This window comes from Doryrhamphus excisus, linkage group LG3 (assembly GCF_037039965.1).
Source record: "Doryrhamphus excisus strain RoL-2023G ecotype Guam linkage group LG3, RoL_Dexc_Guam_v1.1, whole genome shotgun sequence".
NCBI classification, from domain to species: domain Eukaryota; kingdom Metazoa; phylum Chordata; class Actinopteri; order Syngnathiformes; family Syngnathidae; genus Doryrhamphus; species Doryrhamphus excisus.
The window spans coordinates 12001057-12020652 of record NC_136359.1 but is presented as its reverse complement, the minus strand read 5'-3'; the positions used below and the strand labels follow the sequence as shown (position 1 = coordinate 12020652).

The 19596-nt window shown below is 39.7% G+C and overlaps 2 protein-coding genes and 1 long non-coding RNA gene across 4 annotated transcripts; 1 reads left to right on the top strand and 2 right to left on the bottom strand.

Annotated features, from left to right (window-relative positions):
• Positions 1–6914: 6914 nt before the first annotated feature.
• Positions 6915–14884, bottom strand: psat1 (phosphoserine aminotransferase 1). 2 transcript variants are annotated; one of them, XM_078789659.1, is made up of 9 exons: positions 14390–14884; positions 13810–13870; positions 13200–13269; positions 12036–12241; positions 11154–11326; positions 10660–10829; positions 8580–8708; positions 8259–8396; positions 6915–7303 (listed from the first exon to the last, which is right to left on the bottom strand). In XM_078789659.1, exons 1-9 carry the CDS (start codon positions 14453–14455, stop codon positions 7261–7263), a joined length of 1056 nt encoding a protein of 351 aa, XP_078645785.1. In that variant the 5' UTR covers positions 14456–14884; the 3' UTR covers positions 6915–7260. The 2 variants fall into 2 exon arrangements, with proteins under 2 accessions (XP_078645785.1, XP_057927452.2); XM_058071469.2 differs by lacking the exon at positions 6915–7303 and adding an exon at positions 7561–7878 and having other exon boundaries at positions 14390–14872.
• On the top strand, positions 7087–12867 carry LOC131128536 (uncharacterized). Its single transcript, XR_013627187.1, has 3 exons — positions 7087–7269; positions 11171–11227; positions 12102–12867. It is a non-coding gene; the product is annotated as an uncharacterized LOC131128536 (long non-coding RNA).
• A 637-nt stretch (positions 14885–15521) lies between the features above and the next one.
• Positions 15522–19560, bottom strand: isca1 (iron-sulfur cluster assembly 1). Its single transcript, XM_058071470.2, has 4 exons — positions 19443–19560; positions 18063–18116; positions 16922–17027; positions 15522–16602 (listed from the first exon to the last, which is right to left on the bottom strand). Exons 1-4 carry the CDS (start codon positions 19521–19523, stop codon positions 16454–16456), a joined length of 390 nt encoding a protein of 129 aa, XP_057927453.1. The 5' UTR covers positions 19524–19560; the 3' UTR covers positions 15522–16453.
• Between the last annotated feature and the right edge of the window lie 36 nt (positions 19561–19596).

Below are 19596 nucleotides of genomic sequence, written 5' to 3'. Positions count from 1 at the left end.
AGACAACCATGACAACACAACATAACACACAGACATGTTGGCCACACAACTCCTGGTGGCAAAAAAAGAGCTCATTAACTCCTCTGTCTTTGCTGACATTCTGTTATCACACACTGACAGACACACACAGATAAACACACGCATTAAATATTCACTAAAGTATTGACGTTGGCACCCCGTCAGCCGCACATACACACTCACACACACACATAACACACACACACAAATCACCTGGCAGCAATTAGTCTTGCTCCATAAGAGTCCCCTCACTCATTCCACTTAGCTGTAGGTGCAAATTAAATTTGTCTTGCCACGCTGTCACTGATCTCTCATCATATGCACCCTGCATACACGTTAAACCTACAATGACACACTATTGTACATTTTATTTATTGGAAGAACGGATACCGTATTTGCACTGCGATTGGCTGGGGTGGACCCAAAGCCAGCTGTGATAGGCTCCAGCATAGTGAGGTTAAGCAGCAAGGAAAATGGATGGTAGAACACACATTACCAATATGTCCAATTTATTTTGAATAATGAACAAAAACTCAGGACAATGGCATGAAGATGAATGTGTGAACATACTATATTATATTTACTATATAAATAATGCAACATTTACTGTATCACTTCATGTAGTGGCTAATATTCCCAGAACAAGATGGTTTTATGGGCAGGCATTTATTATTTTTTATAGTAATATATATTTTAAGCAAGTGTTTCTACACATAAATTATGATGGATAATTATATATTGCAATATAATATGTATTGTAATAATATATTATTGCAGTGGTTTTCAAATTGGGGGGCAGATGGCAGGTGGGGGGTGTTCATTATTAACCTTTTAGACGCCAGAGTTTAAAGATGTCACCCGCAATACTTGGCGGTAAGGGTCATGGTATCATCATAATGTCATCATAGGTCATATTGGAGTAGAGGATAATAAGTCGATAAATAAACGGCACCTATTATGCGTTTTACACTTTTTTGACAGATATATGTAGTTAGAAAGTTGTATTCTCGTGTTAAACAATGGCAAAGATTCACATATTGAGGTTTGCGCATTTGGAAGTTAGCCCTGAAAGAAGTTTGGGATGGCTCAAAGCGCTCGGTTTCAAAAGGTGTGGTAAAACTGCCCCTTTGTGATGTCACAGAAGGACATGTCACCAATCACAGCGGAGTGGGCATGCCCTAAGGCAGGCTGCGGCTCCTGGAAAATCTGAAGGGTTTTCTGTGCGGGTTATTGTGTGTAGCTGCTCTATAGGCGCTCACAACTCAATACAAAGTGTCGAATTAATGAGCATGGTAGGTCCCCTTTAAAAGAAGGGAACTTTTCTCCTAAAGTGAAACAAAAAAGGGGCTCTAGTACAGAACCCTGAGGGGCGCCCAATGCCTGCTTAATTGACTGTAGACTCCAAAGCATTTTTTAGATGATATAAAATGTTTGAGAGGTTTTTATTTGGTTTTATTGGAGGTTTAATTTGTTGACATTTTTCATACCTTTAGATGTGATTTACTAACAATTCTAATACCATGCTGCTTGCAAGATAGACAGCTCATTTAATCTGCAGCAATAGAGCATGTTTCAGTCAATGCCACTCATTTTTCTTTAGTTGCAGTTAATGAGAACGCACCACCAGGTGAAATAAGCTGTAAATGTTTGTATAAGTGTGCAATGAGAGTAGTTAACACACTTGTGACACAGTAAATGAATACAGTATGTGTCTGTAGTGGCAAAATGACATCACAACACTTCAACTCAATGGCACTCCGCTGATAATTAATGACAAGGCTAATTGTTGCTCTCTGATTTAGATAAATACTTGGACAAGTGAAGTACTCTAATTACGCCTTGTGTGTTTGTGCCACTGCTTCACTTGAGACGCCTGCAGAACGAGACAAGCTAATTAGGAGCCATTTCCCCCACTCCCCACTCATTAATAACACAAGAGCAATTAAAAGGAGCTATAGCGGAACATGCAGCATTGGGTGCTAACAAGATTAGCCGCATGGAGCGATGGGTTTATTACAGAGACAGACACACACAAAGAGGAGTCAGCGCCTTGGAGAAAATAGTCTTCTCACAAGTCGTCTGTTTAGGCGCTATCTCATCAGAAATCGTAATGACTGGATTAAACCTGAGATGAGCTTTCAGATGAGATGAATGAACTGTCTGTGCTCGTAGTAACAATGCCGGAATGGTTTTCCCTCACCTGCCACAACACTGTCACAAATTCTGCCATTATAAAGATAATAATGTTAATTGTTGAGGAGCATTTCTAACATTTGGGTATACAGTCGTCCCTCGATTAAGTAAGTAAGATTTCAATATTAATAAATGGAATATTCATTCATTCATTCATTTTCTACCGCTTTTCTTCACGAGAGTTGCGGGGGGTGCTGGAGCCTATCCCAGCTGTCTTCAGGCGAGAGGCGGGGTACACCCTGGACTGGTCGCCAGCCAATCACAGGGCACATATAGACAAACAACCATTCACACTCACATTCATACCTATGGACAATTTGGAGTCGCCAATTAACCTAGCATGTTTTTGGAATGTGGGAGGAAACCGGAGTACCCGGAGAAAACCCACGCATGCACGGGGAGAACATGCAAACTCCACACAGAGATGGCCGAGGGTGGAATTGAACCCTGATCTCCTAGCTGTGAGGTCTGCGCGCTAACCACTAGACCGCCGTGCCACCCTAAATGGAATATTTTTATAGTTAAAAAACCTGATTCTGACTTTCCAAATATAGGTTTCAACATTATTAGAGCTCTGTAGACATGAAATAAAACCCTAAAAGTCACTTTTACACTCCTATTATTCCTTGTTTCACATTACACGGGCCACGTGATGGGACCGACGCTAGTTGAGATTGAGTACAAATTTGCAAGTTTGACATTAGAGCTTGGAAGTCTTGTCCAAGCTTGTTGCTAATGCCAAATAGCAATGGTGGCCAGATATCCAAATATCAATATTATCAATACTGGAGTATTATTAGTGCAGGATCAATACTTGCCTGAAAAGATCGATATTTTTAGTTTTCGTTTGTTAATTTTCACAATGATAAATGCACACTACCTGGCTGTGCTCGACAAATTCTGACCGTGCTGCACACTGTATAGTACTTTAGTTATGTTTTGTTGTTATGTTGTAATGTTCTCAAAAATTTTAATATTTTAAAGAAATACTGACAGTGATGCAGTTGTTTCAATAAAAGTATCATTGATACATTTTTGAGACCTTGTAAAATTGTATTTAAGACATTTTATGGTATTTTAAGATAATTTTAAGGCCTTAAATTGAAATGAATGGATTTTAGAGTCTGCAGATACCCTGTAAAAGAGAATCTGGACTTTAGGGGACGTGAATGTGGAAAAAATACATAGTTTCCATTGTGATGTTAAAAAATTCTTCCACTTGAAACTTCCCAAAGACAACTGCAATAAGATACAGTATACTGGTCCTTAAATATTGCAAACAATGCAACAGTATAGTCCATAGGAAACAGTGGACAGAATGTAATGCCTCATATTAACTCACTAGCAAGATCTCAGTGTATAGACTGGTCATATATCTCATCTCGTTTCATATTATCTACATACTGTATTGTATATAACTCTGGGAAAAACTGTTGATTTTGTTAATACTTGGGTTGTTTATATTGTTTATTTTTCTATATTGTGTATTTTGTACTGCTTAACTGATTCTGTACTCCTGCTGCTGTGCAATGCAAATTTCCCCACTGAGGGACGAATAAAGGCATATCTTATCTTAACATATTTTAATTTTTAAATTTATTTTTGAAGTTATTTTTACCAATTTCCTGAAGCTATTTGTATATATGTATAGTATGTACGTGTATGTATTTGTACTTGGGAAAACAATGACTTTTTCGCACCCCTGCTGTACAGTTCTGTATGACAACAGCACTGACAAGAATATAGCTATATTGTGATATTTACAGTGTATATACTAGAAGGTAGTCAACAATACATTCACGTATCTGCACAAGAGCTTTCCCTTGATGGAAATTTGGATTCAAGAAAAAGCACCTAATATCTGGAGAATTTTTCCTCTTGAAAAAAATGTTGTTTGTGACCCTGAGGCAAAAAAAAAGTGTGTAAGATAAGAAGCAAAAAACAGGCTTTGAAATGCGAGTGGGGTTAGATCAGAGATGGAAGATTGCGACAGGATTGTGTGGCGATTGTCGTCCCGTCAAGCCCACTAATGTGGAGCTAAAGCCAGCGTCTGACCGCGGTAAGACTGTGATAATGAAAAACACCAGGGAAGACAATATCAAACGGCTCCTCTACATCCTGCAGTGGAGATTAGCAGGCACCAAAAGTAGCGGGGCCACAGCCGGGGGAAGCCGAGGCAGGCTTTAGTGCTGCTGATTGAGTCTCTTGTCAAGAGCTCCACTATGAAAAGTTACTGTGACTGACGTCTTTTATACGCTCCATTTCACAATACACGCACACATACACTTACAAGTCTGCTTTGTATAGATACTGTACATGCAGTGTACTCAAAAGGGGGAGCTCACTGAATCCTTGAACTAGTTTTATTTTCATCATAGTGTGCGTTTAAGAACATTTTCTTGGCTTTTTCCTATGAAACCTGAAAACATAGGTCAAAAAATAGGTCACTATTTGCCAGTTGAATCATGCAATTTATCCTAGCAAAGCAGCAGAGGGAGGTAATGATACTGTACTAATGTGTTCCATGTGTCTGACCATTCCGGGTGGCCATGAATGCACCAGGGGTGGGGGCGTGTTGTGGTGAGGTGAGGAAACCCCAACCGCCGGGCTGGGGACCGGTCAAACTGCTGATATACTGTATCACAGGGGTGGGCAAACTACGGCCCTGGGGCCACATCCGGCCCGCCAAGTGTTTGAATACGGCCCACCAGTTCTTTCCAACAACATATTTAATTTAAATGTAACATACAACCTGGCATCATGGCTTGAGCCAACCTTTTGATGGTTTAAGTACAAAGTACTCCTAAAAAAAAGGGACACAACTCACACACTTTTACAGATACAATACTTCCAGGTGGACTACGGACTACGTTAAAAAGCTCTTGCATTTTAGTATGTGGAATCAAACTGTGGAATGGATTGAGTAAGACCCTCAAACATTGCACAACAATGAGCGAATACAAGAAACAATACAAGCAGTTGATGTTTGCTAAATACAAGGATGAAGAGTCTTGAACCAGTCATGATGTGCTATACATATCACTATATTGACAGTTACTACGGTACCCATTATGTAATTGTATGGTCATATCACCACATACTTCGGTATGTGACAAAAATAAAAATAAATAAATATAAATTTAAATAAATACAATAAACTGAAACTATATGAGGAAAGCAGGAAGTGAACAAATGTAACAGTTACTGATTGTAAAAGTACCAGATGGAAGGGTAGGATTTAATAAGCTTTGCTTCTTCCTACTCCTTTTGGACATGTGGAACTGTGAACTGATTATGGGATGCACTCAATTGTAATCTGATGCATGTTCAAATGAAATAAAACCATTACCATTACATGTAAAAGATACAGTCTGCGCCCCCCCTCCTGTAAATTTTGTGAAAGCAATGCACCAAACAAGTCAAAACATTTGCCCAACCCTGCTGTATCATTATAGACAGTCCTGAGACCCAGCAATGCATTTTTGCCCTCTGTAAGACAATCATTTCACAGCATTATTATTTCAAATATAAATCATAAAGCCTGTTGTGCTGTGGCGAGAACATCCTTGCAAAATGCAAAATGCCAAATTATCATACTGGACGCTGAACCTTATGTCATTTTGAGGAAAATTATTGTATATATATATAGTATAATCAAGCTACAGTAAACATTACATAGCACACTGTGTATAGAATAGCTTATAAGGCTGTTTTACCTTTAAATGAACAAACAGCACTGTTGGACAGTGCGGCACCCACACCTGTGTGACGTGCAGGATGAGTCAGTGCACTGCACAACCCATCTTTTTCTTGATCATGTATCAGTCAAGCTACATTCATCCATGGCTTCCCTGTCTCTGACCACCACTTCCATGCCCACGCCAATTGTGACATACAATCCCTCCAGCGTGTCTTAGCTCTAACCTGGGGCGTTCTCCCGGCTGGGAATGGCCGGAACACAGCAGGGAAGTGTCCATGAGGCATCCGAGCCACCTCAAACGGCTCCTCTCCATATGAAGGAGGTGGCACTGTGATCCTCAACCTATCTCTTAGAGCAGGGGTCTCAAACTCAATTTACCTGGGGGCCACTGGAGCTCGGGTCTGGGTGAGACTGGGCCGTATCAGGTTTTCACCCCCAAAAAAACAACGCATTTATTAAAAACAAAAAAATTTAAAAAACTTCACTTTGGTTCCAATTTTCTACAAGAAAAGCTCTGATAAAACATTCCACTGTTCTCAAATATCTTCATTTTTATTTTTCTACACAAAATAAGATGAATCAATCAGTAATAAATAAAATAATAATAATAAAACGGCAAATAATAAAAACTTAAGAAACCACATATAGTTGGTACGTAGACAAATTATTTTTTTCAGATTAAAGTTAACAAAGCATTATTAGAGCCCTGTAGACATGACAAAACACGACTATAGTCACATTTATACAACATATTGCGCAACTGCAGGGTCTTGAGACACATGCTAACTCGCAAACTAGAGAGCTAGCGACCTAAACGGTAGCCTTCAAGTTATTTCCTTTAAACTTAAATAGACAAAATCTTACCACTTCCACACGGATAGGGAGGATAACTATTAACAGTTATTTAACCTTTAACATGAACATTAATCAAACGTAATAATGTTTTCTGGTTGGGCAAACCCTCTTTTTGTCACCTCTGGCCCAAAGACAGCTGGAATATGCTCAGGCATACCCACAACCCTAGTAAGGACGAGTGGGCTAAAAAAGTAAATAGATGGATGATGTTTCTACTGTTTATTTAATTTTTAAGGAGTAATTCCACATACAAATGTGTGCATCTGTGATCCACACTAATCCTGATCTATTAGTCTGTGATCTCCTTTGTCTCCGCCCACATTCGAGAGGAACTGGCGGTTAGCTTTCTTCATTGCACTGGAGTTCACAATAGGGAAACACATAAAATGTCGGTCTCGGTGGGATAAATGACGAAAAAGAAATATTTGGGGAATTCCAGAAATATCCTCAACAAAAGTTTTAAAACTGCAGAAGAGACGAAGAAACACAGGAAGTTACGTCAGGTAAGATAACTCACGTCCATAGCAGTCGTCGTCACTTAAAAAAAAATTCAAAGTTAAGGTAGCGTTGTATTTTTACATTTGTAAGATTTATGTGAGTGTAAAAAATATCAACCTTACGTCATTAGTTTATAACATAATTGAGCTAAACCAGTGACTTCGACTTATGTGTCTTGTTTAGTTAGTGTACGTCTTGGTAGACAGCTCCCCCTTGCGGCCATGTTCATTAAAGGCATCTGTGCTTTCACAAAGGCTCTACTTGGTGTCAAGACATTGAGACAAGAAATGACACTGTTAACAATAAACTTAACTGTATTCTTGAATTTAAACATGACGTAGTATTTACATTAAAACACTTACAGTCATTTTAATCTACCAAATGTGCCTGTTACATCCGATTCAGCAACAAAGCAATTCATGTGCAATTCACGTAACTCTTCATCCAGTATTAGTCCATAACTACAAGTCAAACAGAGACTTTAACTGTATTGCAGTGATCACAGCCCATCTCACTGGTGCTGTTTTAGGAATTCCTTCATGTATTGGGCCAGTGCTTCGGTGTCCTCCATTGTTACGGCATTGTACAAAGAGGCACGAATTCCCCCGACTGACCTGCAGGGGGAGACAAACTGCTGTCACAACTACCGTAGCCGTCAATCATAATGAAAAACATCTAATGTCCATGCTCATTGAAAAACACTGGGCTGAATTACAGTGACGTTTGGTACACAACCTTAGTGGACTGACAAGCACATATCTGTAAAATGTGAACAGGATTGCTTGATAAACAACATTACAACCGTCCCTCGTTTATCACGGTTACGTGGTTTCAGTCCCTACCACGATGAGTGGATTCCCACAATTCAATGTTAATATATTTGAATATTTCAAGCTTGTAATTTTTGTATTGTGTTATAGATTGAGTGTTGTCATACTCGTGTACATTGGGCCTTAATGTTCAGTCGGCGCGGTAAGATTGCTAAAATTCTAACCTGTGTCCCTTCAGTGAGATCATTCCACGTTTGGATGCCCCATTCACAAACTCCTTTTCCAAGCTCTCATCTCCCTCTTTCTTCCCAACACGGAATGGTATATTCATGCGGCTGCGACAGGTCTCCTCTACTGGACACCTAGCGGTTAAGTGGACACAACATCAGACTAAAACTATAGTTCACACAATTGGACGATTCTATGGCAGGCTCCACAGCGAAGCCTCCAATCAAAGTCAAACTAAAACAATGATAGTGGAGTGACTTTGGTGATGTTCAACTTTTCCTATTGTAACTTCCATGACCGACCATGTCACTACTTACACATAAAAGCCATTGGAAGAGTTGATGATGTCATAAATGATGCCAGACTTCTGTCTGTTCACAGTGTCCATAGCAGCAACACCGCCATTGTTTTTGGTCCACTCCAGAACCAGACACATGATGTAGATACTGCACATTCAAAGACACAATATAACACTTTACGTCACAGAATTATTTTACATATTTAGTACGCGAGATGGGCACGATAATCAATGTGTCAATGAACTGATCATTAAGAATTCTATTGATTGATTGCTAATTAATGGTGTCTTAAAGCAATTCAGGCAAAAATGGAGTGCACGAGCAGAGAAGCCGTTGAGTCAGTCTCAACTAGTTTCCTGTTTGAAGAAAGATAACATGTTTATTCTGGAAATAGTTACATAATATAATTGGTTATAAGTTCCTTATTTTTGTACTAAAATAAATACACCTTATATGGCTTTACTCACTCTTTACAAAATATATACAAATATATTACTGAGTCACTCCTTAAAATGGATGTAAGTACAGGTAAGGGCCAGAAAATTAGAATATTTTCCTAAACTTGATTTATTTCAGTCATTGTGTTCAAAAGGTATAACTTTTACATTATATTTAATCATTGCACACAGACTGATGATTTTGATGATTATAGGTGGCAACAAATGAAAATCTGAAATTCCGTGGGTCCGAAAATTAGAATATTACCTAAGGCCAATACAAAAAAAGGATTTTTAGAAATGTTGGCCAACTGAAAAGTATGAACGTGAAAAATATGAGAATGTACAGTACTCAATACTTGGTTGGAGCTCCTTTTGCCTCAATGACTGCATTAATGCGGCGTGGCATGGAGTCGATCAGTTTCTGGCACTGCTCAGGTGTTATGAGAGCCCAGGTTGCTTTGATAGTGGCCTTCAGCTCTTCTGCATTTTTGGGTCTGGCATTCTGCATCTTCCTCTTAACAATACCCCACAGATTTTCGATGGGGCTAAGGTCAGGCGAGTTGGCTGGCCAATTGAGAACAGAAATATCATGGTCCTTAAACCAGGCACTGGTAGATTTGGCGCTGTGTGCAGGCGCCAAGTCCTGTTGGAACGTAAAATCCCCATCTCCATAAAGCAGGTCAGCAGCAGGAAGCATGAAGTGCTCTAAAACTTGCTGGTAGACGGCTGCGTTGACCTTGGATCTCAGGAAACAGAGTGGACCGACACAAGCAGATGACATGGCACCCCAAACCATCACTGACGAGGTCCCAGAGTCTGGAGGAAGAGAGGAGAGGCACAGGATCCACGTTGCTTGAAGTCTAGTGTGAAGTTTCCACCATCAGTGATGGTTTGGGGTGCCATGTCATCTGCTGGTGTCGGTCCACTCTGTTTCCTGAGATCCAAGGTCAACGCAGCCGTCTACCAGCAAGTTTTAGAGCACTTCATGCTTCCTGCTGCTGACCTGCTTTATGGAGATGGGGATTTTACGTTCCAACAGGACTTGGCGCCTGCACACAGCGCCAAATCTACCAGTGCCTGGTTTAAGGACCATGATATTTCTGTTCTCAATTGGCCAGCCAACTCGCCTGACCTTAGCCCCATCGAAAATCTGTGGGGTATTGTTAAGAGGAAGATGCAGAATGCCAGACCCAAAAATGCAGAAGAGCTGAAGGCCACTATCAAAGCAACCTGGGCTCTCATAACACCTGAGCAGTGCCAGAAACTGATCGACTCCATGCCACGCCGCATTAATGCAGTCATTGAGGCAAAAGGAGCTCCAACCAAGTATTGAGTACTGTACATTCTCATATTTTTCACGTTCATACTTTTCAGTTGGCCAACATTTCTAAAAATCCTTTTTTTGTATTGGCCTTAGGTAATATTCTAATTTTCTGACCCACGGAATTTCAGATTTTCATTTGTTGCCACCTATAATCATCAAAATTAAAGAAATAAACATTTGAAATGCATCAGTCTGTGTGCAATGATTAAATATAATGTAAAAGTTATACCTTTTGAACACAATGACTGAAATAAATCAAGTTTATGAAAATATTCTAATTTTCTGGCCCTTACCTGTATATAAAAAGCAACATAAAAATACGGTGTCCGAGTACCTGAAGCAAGGTGGCGTGTTGTACATCGAATTCATCTCCGCCTGTATCTTGTAGTCCAAAATGATGGGACACTCTTTCTGGGCGTGGCCTAGCAAGTCCTCACGCACGATGACCACGGTGACCCCGGCACATCCAATATTCTTCTGAGCACCAGCATAAATGAGCCCAAACTAGACAGGGAAAAAAATTTCAAAATAAGTTTCCATCATAGAAATAATACAGACAGATGTTTTTATGTTTAAAAAAAAATAGTGTGCCACCATTTGGGTTGTAAAGGTATGAGGATGCCATAAAAACAGGAGAAAAAAAATCTTAAATTTACAAGAATAAAGTCATACATTTATACATTAGTTGTAATAATACGTGCCCAAGGGAAAAGAAAGCATAGTTCTTTGGGATGGAAGGACACTTGCGTCAATCAAGCTTTAAACTGCTGTAAACTGGATTAGATTCTCATCATTTGGTTTGCTCAGGATTGTACTTCTCATTCTCACCTTTGAAACATCTACAGGCCGTGACAGGAAATTTGAGGACATGTCACTGACAAGGAGCACCCCGTTTGTCTCTGGTATGAAGTTGTACTCCACGCCGTGCACGGTCTCGTTGCAGCAGTAGTGCACGTAGGACGCAGCAGGGTTTAAAGTCCAGCTACTGGAGTCAGGGATTTCTAGAGTAACACAGCACATACAGTATTCTTTTCAACATTAATTTGCAGTACAATAGTGAGGCATTTGGTGACACTGAGAAATGAGAGTACAACATGTTGATAAATAACCAACCATGTGGAAATATAGCCCACAATAGTGATTCCCTGGCCAAAACTCTAATTGTGCTCCTGTTACATAACGGAGGGGCACGGCTGTTATGACAGGGACAATAATGGGAAAAAAATGCATTACATTGGCCTGAGACTTCTCATACAACTCAACAAAATACTCACAGTAACTTAAGGGTGTTTAGCTGAATCACCATGAAATTGAATACAAACCTTTCAGGGACTCCCAAGCACATGTCGATGAAATTTGAACAAGATTGGGTGAAAAACATGGCCGCCAAAACCTGTTTTTTGCAAGTACTACTAGCAAGTATCTACTTGCTCGTAACTCATTGACTACATCCACTCACCTAGCAAAAAAAGGTCTTTTAAGTGTATGTGGGAACAGAAGAAAAAGAATCTGGGTGAGGTTATTTCTTTTTTGACCGTGAAAGGGCTACTCTGAAATACGAAAGACAGTTTTCTGAGTTAAAGGTGTGAAGTAAATGTGTGGCTGCAGTACCGGAATCTGAGGTACTGTTGTAGTTAATGTTCCATCACTGCAACACAAAAAGTGACTTAAGGACCATAATAGGACAAACACACACATTGTCACACTCACTTGTGTAACTATCCAGCTTGGGGTGAACTACGTTGATTTTGCCATATTTCTCTGCTTCCTTCGCAGCTTTCGCTGACCACGTCCCAGTCACGATGTAGTCGGCACACTTGTCCTCCTTCAGGCCAATCAGATTGAGAGGGATGCCGCTGAACTGTCCAGACGCACCGCCCTGCAGGAACATCACCTTGTAGTTGTCTGGTATGTTTCTGTGTGGACAAAAAGAGGGAACTGTCAGAAATTCTATGGAGCTCATTGAATTGCTGTCCAATGAAAAGTACTCCCCCCCCCAGAGATGTAGAGGATGCTTTTCATTACACAGCAATGACATGTAGCGTGCAGAAGGTTATGTATCCTATGGAAGTTTTATGGCATGCAGACCCACACAGTTCAGTTCCAAATATTCATTCATTCATTCACTACCGCTTTTCCTCACAAGGGTTGCGGGGGGTGCTGGAGCCTATCCCAGCTGTCTTCGGGCAAGAGGCGGGGTACACCCTGGCCTGGTCGCCAGCTATCACAGGGCACATATAGACAAACAACCATTCACACTCACATTCATACCTATGGACAATTCGGTGTCGCCAATTAACCTAGCATGTTTTTGGAATGTGGGAGGAAACCGGAGTACCCGGAGAAAACCCCCGCATACACGGGGAGAACAAATGTGAAAATTGTAAATACTTCATGGTGTTATATTTGTATAGAAATTATTTTATTTTTGTGTGTTATGTTGTGGTATAGTTTTTTAGATATTTGACCTGTCACAAAAGCATATTATGTGTGTAAAAGTGAAAATATACTTGACATACTTTTACTCTACTTTTTTTTTTTAGTCGGGACCTGATATTTTCTTGAAACTTACCTATGTTCTACTGCTGATTACTAAGGAATCGAAAAAGTTACAAACAAGCTTTTTTTTTCTGATGACTGAAGGAAGTCTAATCTTTCTTTTGGTAAGTTTATAAAGCCATAGAACCCAATATTGTGTGTGCTATGAAAAATCAGTCAAGATCGTCTACAGTGGCCTGTACTGAATGGGTTGTGTTTTGAAAAATGGCTGGTATTGAATGAGTTAAAATCCTAAATTGAAATTTCTGTTATGCTGCCAAATTGTTTTCATAGAAAAAAAAGTGATCGCAAACAACAACAACAAAAATCACTTACAACAGCTCTCGTAGGAGACACTCTGATTTGTTGATGATTTTGCCAAATTCTGGTGATCGGTGGCTCATTTCTGGTGGAAACAAAAACATATAGTCAAACCTCGGTTTTTGTACAATATCACACGTAACTAGCAAGTCTGTTTGCACTGTATTGTTCCGCTGAATCGAGTGTGTCCGTGCCTTTTTTTATATTGAGTAAGACAGCTAAATAACCCGCAATGTGAACAAAAAAGTTGCAAGTGCCAGCACTTTGATAAAGGCGATAAAAAAATATTGAATTCCATCTCGCCAGCATTCACGGGAAGTCCACAACAACAAAACGTAACCTTACCATTTATAAATTATTTTGCATTGTTTTCTGCATGTAAAACTACAATTTAATTTTCTGTTAATTTGATTGACATTATTTACTAAATGTGGGAAACCTCCGTTTTTGTACAGCTGTACATTTCGGTTTTCATCTGACCTCTTGGAAGAAATAATAACAAAAACCGATGTACCACTGTAGAACTACCTGAACTCATCAATGTCCCATCTACTTAGTGATTCGTTATTGCCCCAAAACTGGTTGGTAAAATGTACATAAGACATTATTCTGTGTTGGCTCTTACCAAGCACACTGACCCCAAGGCCACTGTAGCTGAGCAACTCCTTTTGGGCTTGAAACAGCACCTGCAAAATGTCAACATTTAAAAGAAAAAAGCAAACACACAAACATACATAATGACTGTTAAAATGTTGCCAAAGCATGTCACAACTACTGCACGTTGATCAACCTGGCAAATATTAACAGTACTGTATTTTGCGTATACAGTATAATGATGGCTGAATAGCAATACTGTGTGCATGCAAATTCATTGTATCCATTTGACAGGACCACTGAATGTTTCCACGTGAATAAACGAGCCAGGCTGATGCAACTGAGCTCCATGGTTTCAGGTTGTTGCTGAGCGATGCTGTAGTGCTCCTCGCCCCCCATTGTCAGCCAGTCACGTGAAGAAAGAAAACATTTATGTACAAGACGGACGACAGTGTTTGATTTTGCACAATGCAAACCAAAACGCATAAAATAGGCCAAAAAAACAAAGTTGAAGGCTTCACGTTTTGGACGAAAAGCCCACATCTGCAGAAGATTTCCCTCGTCTCGCTGTTTTAATGTTATCACGATAGTTGACTCCGAAGATAACTTACCGGCGGAGGGAGTTTCGCAGGCCCAGCCCCGAAGTTGATGGTTTGATTGTTGTTTTTCTGCTCCATGTTGCCTAAAAGCGTAGAAAATATGAGCGTGAATATGGTCTGCGACGTGGATGGTCCCGAGGGAGCTGCTGTTGCTGCTGGGCTCTGCCGAGGACGTCGCTTGAATTTTACTGGGTAGCATGAGACGTTCAAGTGAGCTCGGATAAACGGTTGATAAGGCGGTTGCAATGTAACTACACTACTGCATTGTACTTAGGTAGAATTGGGTAGCATTGCCCAATACAAACGAATATTTCGGTTAAATCCGGAATGTCGCTTAAATGGACAGAGTGAATTAAATACTGTAACTGTTACAAGGACTGTGAGTGTGGGAACATATTTAAAAAAAGAACCGTCTTCTTTCTGCTTCTTTTCATTGTAGATTGGAGAATGTTTGTATTTATATTATACTGTTTTTTTCTTTTACAAATGAATAAAATGAAATGTCCCCAGCGGTACGCTCATTCTTAGCGGTATGTCCACACTCACGGTCCCCTTCCTGAACTAAACACAACAAACATCACGCTTCCGGTATTCAAAATAAGAGCATGTATGTACTGTCTAATCATATTATAATAATTAAATAAGGGTGTGATTAAAAAAAGGTATCATCCATCCATCCATTTTCTCTGTTGCTTGGGAGAGAGGCGGGGTACACCCTAGTAACATTAATAAAGCAATTGCGTCTGGAAATACGGCTTCTTTACCCATAAGCGCGAATATGAAAGCCAACAGAGCATGTACTGTATTTCGCTAAGTGAGTACTGCAGTGAGAGCAGTACTCGCCCACCAAACGAGGGCTTGTAAAACATTTTTGGTGACAACCATGCAAGCTCCTGACTTGAAGCAGGTATTGACCATACATGATTTTCATCGAAGTATTTGAAATGTTGGTCATATTTACTTTTATAACTTAGAAAAGTGTGGAAAACGACTGGTTGTCTTATATTTGGGGTCTAGAAAGGTATATGTATATGCAAGCCAACAGGATAACATCATTCCAAACAAAGTCACACACGTACCTGGGAAAAAGTGTTTCAAAAGTTGGACAAGTTAGCAAACAGCAGCAGTTATGATGCAACGCTAATTTTATTTTTTCAAAAAGCCGATATAGTTTTTCCCAAAACAGGACTTTCAGTCTTATATTCCAGGCAATATTATATTCAACAGGACGTCTTCTGTCTCAATTCTAACCCTCTGAACACGCACATAAGGATATATTTATGTGAAACATGTTCTAATAAAGATGAAAGTCTAAACTTGAAAATGGCCATGTTTTTCTACACCTAATAGTAGGTACATAGTTTTGACATATTTTCAAATTCCAATGTTGCCGGGCATGCACAAAAAAAAAATCTTTCAAGTGATGGAGATGTAATAGTTCATACTATGTACACAGACATGGCACAGGTTTATACACTCATTCCAATTGACAGAAAACAATATATTTTGTACGTTGCTTTATTGTGCGCTTAAATGGTTCATTAATTTACATTCTTTATATGTACACACATAAATATATTTAGTCTTTTTCAACATAATACAGTTTGGAGACACGATGTATTTTTCAGGATTTTCCCCACACTTAGTACTTCCATATGCTTCATCCCGTTCCCTTGGTGGAGTGACGCAATTGAATGTAAAATGATGTGCATATTGGTAAAACAGTAGGCAGTCACAATAAAATCACACAGCCAGGTTCTTCAGAGTTTTGAAATGCCAAAATGAAAAAAACAACAACAAAAAAAAAGAGACCTGTCAGCAGTACGGGTTGTGATTGAACACAAGTTGGATACAAATGGTACTCCAAGCACAAATATGCAAAGCTAACAAGTGTGTAAGTGTGCGTGTATGAGTGGAGTCTGCAGTGGTCGAAAAAGACAGGCACATCCGACACTTGAGGGGGCTGGCAGGGGGGCTGGCAGGGGGCCGCCAGGACGCGAGGACTCTTCAGCTGAGGCTCCATGTGAAGTCATTTGTTTTGGACGGGACGGTGTTTAGAGAGGTGGAGCGCCGCGCTCACATGTTGAAGCTCTCTCCGCAGCCACACGTGCCTTTGATGTTGGGATTGTTGAAGACAAACTCGTTAGAGAGCTTCGACTCCACGTAGTCCATCTCAGTTCCTAGAAGGGTCAGCTGGGCTTTCTTCTCTATGAACACCTTCACACCTGCCACAGGGAACAATGTGGTGTGTCATTCCTCAAACACTAACCCTTTTAAACTATTTTATGGACAGCAATAGTCCACTAATATGCAAAATTATAAAAAGATGCTCTAACCAGCTTTGTGCAAAATTCTCAAAACGATGTGTTCCCAGTAGGACTTACTAAAAGCACCTTCAAACTTTCTAAATTCCAGCATCAAGGCAAGATTTTGGGCAACACTAAATGAATGTATTAAAATGGCAGAAACTGTGACAACATTGTAATTGTAGCTTCCATCAGGGAGCCCTCAAAAAGAACGCGACAGTACAAGAACACTACTCACCATCCTGCAGCACTTCCTCATCCGATTTGTCTTTCTGTTTGGTGTAGTCCAGCGTATATGTCAGTCCGTTGCAGCCTCGCGTTCTTACACCGACCTTTAAACCCATCTGCCAAGAAACAAAAGATTCTTTCATTTAACTCTGAAGCAGCTAAAGCTAAATCTGTTTACAAACACCTTCAGTGGCCATCATGCACATGTTGAACAATCATAAGCTTGGAAAAAGCAGCCACAGCTACTTATTGATACCTTTTTTCACCATTATGATGATATATCAGATTTATACTGACGCATGCATTATCTATAGAATCAGAATTTTTAACATTTTTTATGAAAAACAAAAAAAAAGGCTAACACATGTTAGACTGCTAACACAATTGTGAAATGTACCGGGGACGCTAATGTCCCAAACAAGTTCTCTGACCATTTTTTTGTTATATGCACAAATGCCAAAAATGGTTCTATATCTGGCAATGTTAAATCCTTTAAAAAAAAAATCATCAGTTCGTCCATATACCATTTCCGCCATTTTTGTTGATTTTAACAGTTTTTTCAAGGTAATAGCCATTGTATATACCGAAGGACAGATTGGACTCATCTTTCACCAGAAAAAAGTTTGTTTCTACCTTTTTCCATTCTTTAGTAATCAGTATTAGAACATGAGTATGTTTCAGCAAATTATCACTTGCACTTGTTAAACTTTGCCTTCAATGCGTAACCTTCTCCATGCTAGACGGCGAGATGCCTTTTCATTTTCTGGTTGCGGCGGAACATGTATGCATGACAAACTCTTATAAAATGCCTGTTTGTGACAAAAAAGTTCCCAAAATGACGTCTTTAGGAGCAAGCGGTTGAGTTGAAAAAAAAACCCCAAAAACTTAGGATTACATCTTTGGTAACAAATGAGTTAACAGGACCATATATGTCTGACTTTTTTATGCTGATGGAATACTCGGAGGCTTCCAAAGTGAGCATGCACTTCTGATTGAGTCATAGAATGGTGCAAGCTCGAGAAACTACGTTTTCCAATGAAGTATAACATGCCAATCATGCAAATAGGGCCGGCACAATGACCTGGCCTTGTCATGAAAATAGATGTTGGGCTGTTGGATCAGCAACTAGGAGCACAATTATTAATACTCACATATTCTGGCTTGTCCTGCAACAACAACCTGATCTTGTTCACAGCTGCTGGCGTCTAGAATCAAAACAACACAACATCAAGGTCCTTTTTACAAACCAACCAACACATACATATTTCCATTGTGCTAACAATAAGCCTGTATTTTTTTCAGGGTCGGGCAAAATGATCTGACACATTTGTAGGTTAAATAAAAGGCAAATAAAGTAAAGAAACAAAAAAGTGCTTTTATTTTGGAAAAGTACATATAATGCCATTTTGCTTTGTTTCTTTATAATGCCATTGTTTTTCGTTTCTTTTTCCATTGCTGCCATGAATTGGACTGGTGAGCATCACGCTTTCATGTGAACGTTTATCAAAACAAACAAATCTGTAACTGCAACTCAACAAGCGTTCCGTTTGCACTTCAATCTTGGTAGACATGATCCCGTACCAGCTGGAAAACACCATCTTGTTATGGGTTACCAACTTCAGAGCTTTACAGGGTAGCCAAACTCTAGGAGGGAGTATTCCAACTCTTCCAGTCAACACTTGAAGGCATTGCACTTCTCAATCACGAGTGGGCTCACCTCCTGGTCATTCTCTCCCTGAAGCGGTAAGATAATCAACTTGTCTGAAAACGTGGCACTTTTTTTGGTGGTGGAGGCTATTTCCAAAAAAATGAAACAGGTGTGTCCATAACTAGTATTGGACATTTGGGTACAAATTGGGTACGTGTGGTCTTCAACAATAAATGTTTTGATACATTTTTGTTAAATGATGTCATTTTTTTAAAGGTAAACATTCATTCCTGAATTTGTATTTTTTAATAAACAATTCATGGTTTAAATTACGATCACTTTCTAACCAAATTTAGACCAACAAAGGGACATGTTTAGGTAGACGTATTTTCAACGGCCTGAAAAAGACGTCTTATCTTTCACTTTTCAACCCAATCTAAACGTTGGTTCAATGAGGTCTTTTCAACTATTTTTTCCTGGGTGGGTTACGGCTATGTGACTGTTTTAAATGAACTCCAGTAGATTGTGGAATGACGCAGAAAGTGGTAGTAAGAGTGACAGTTTCCGCACTGTGGATTAGTTAGCATAGCTGTAAGGCAACCCCATCGCTGATGACGACATAACAAATAACAGATTCGCATCTTAACCTATTGCCAAGTGCATGTAACACGTTGAGCCATACGCACACCGTAAATTCGACAATACGTTACGTTATTTAAAAGTTATTTAAAAGTTACGCAACATAAGATATTACGTTTACGTCACAGGTGAGCGCTAGCTTATTCCACCCAAAGCTACATAACAGCGATAGGGCTAGAAGTTTCGCATAAATAAAGGATGTCCCAGTAGCAAACTAATTTTCTAGCAAATATATAGTACTTACCAAAGTGAGGGCTGCTCTTGTGGGAATTATCTTTCTTTTGCTGACCGCTCGGACGGTCGCTCGAACCATGGAGGCAGACATGTTTGCTCAAGTTAACATCACAACATTGGCCTGCGCATGCGTGTTACAACGGCGAGCTTGTCCTATGAGCATG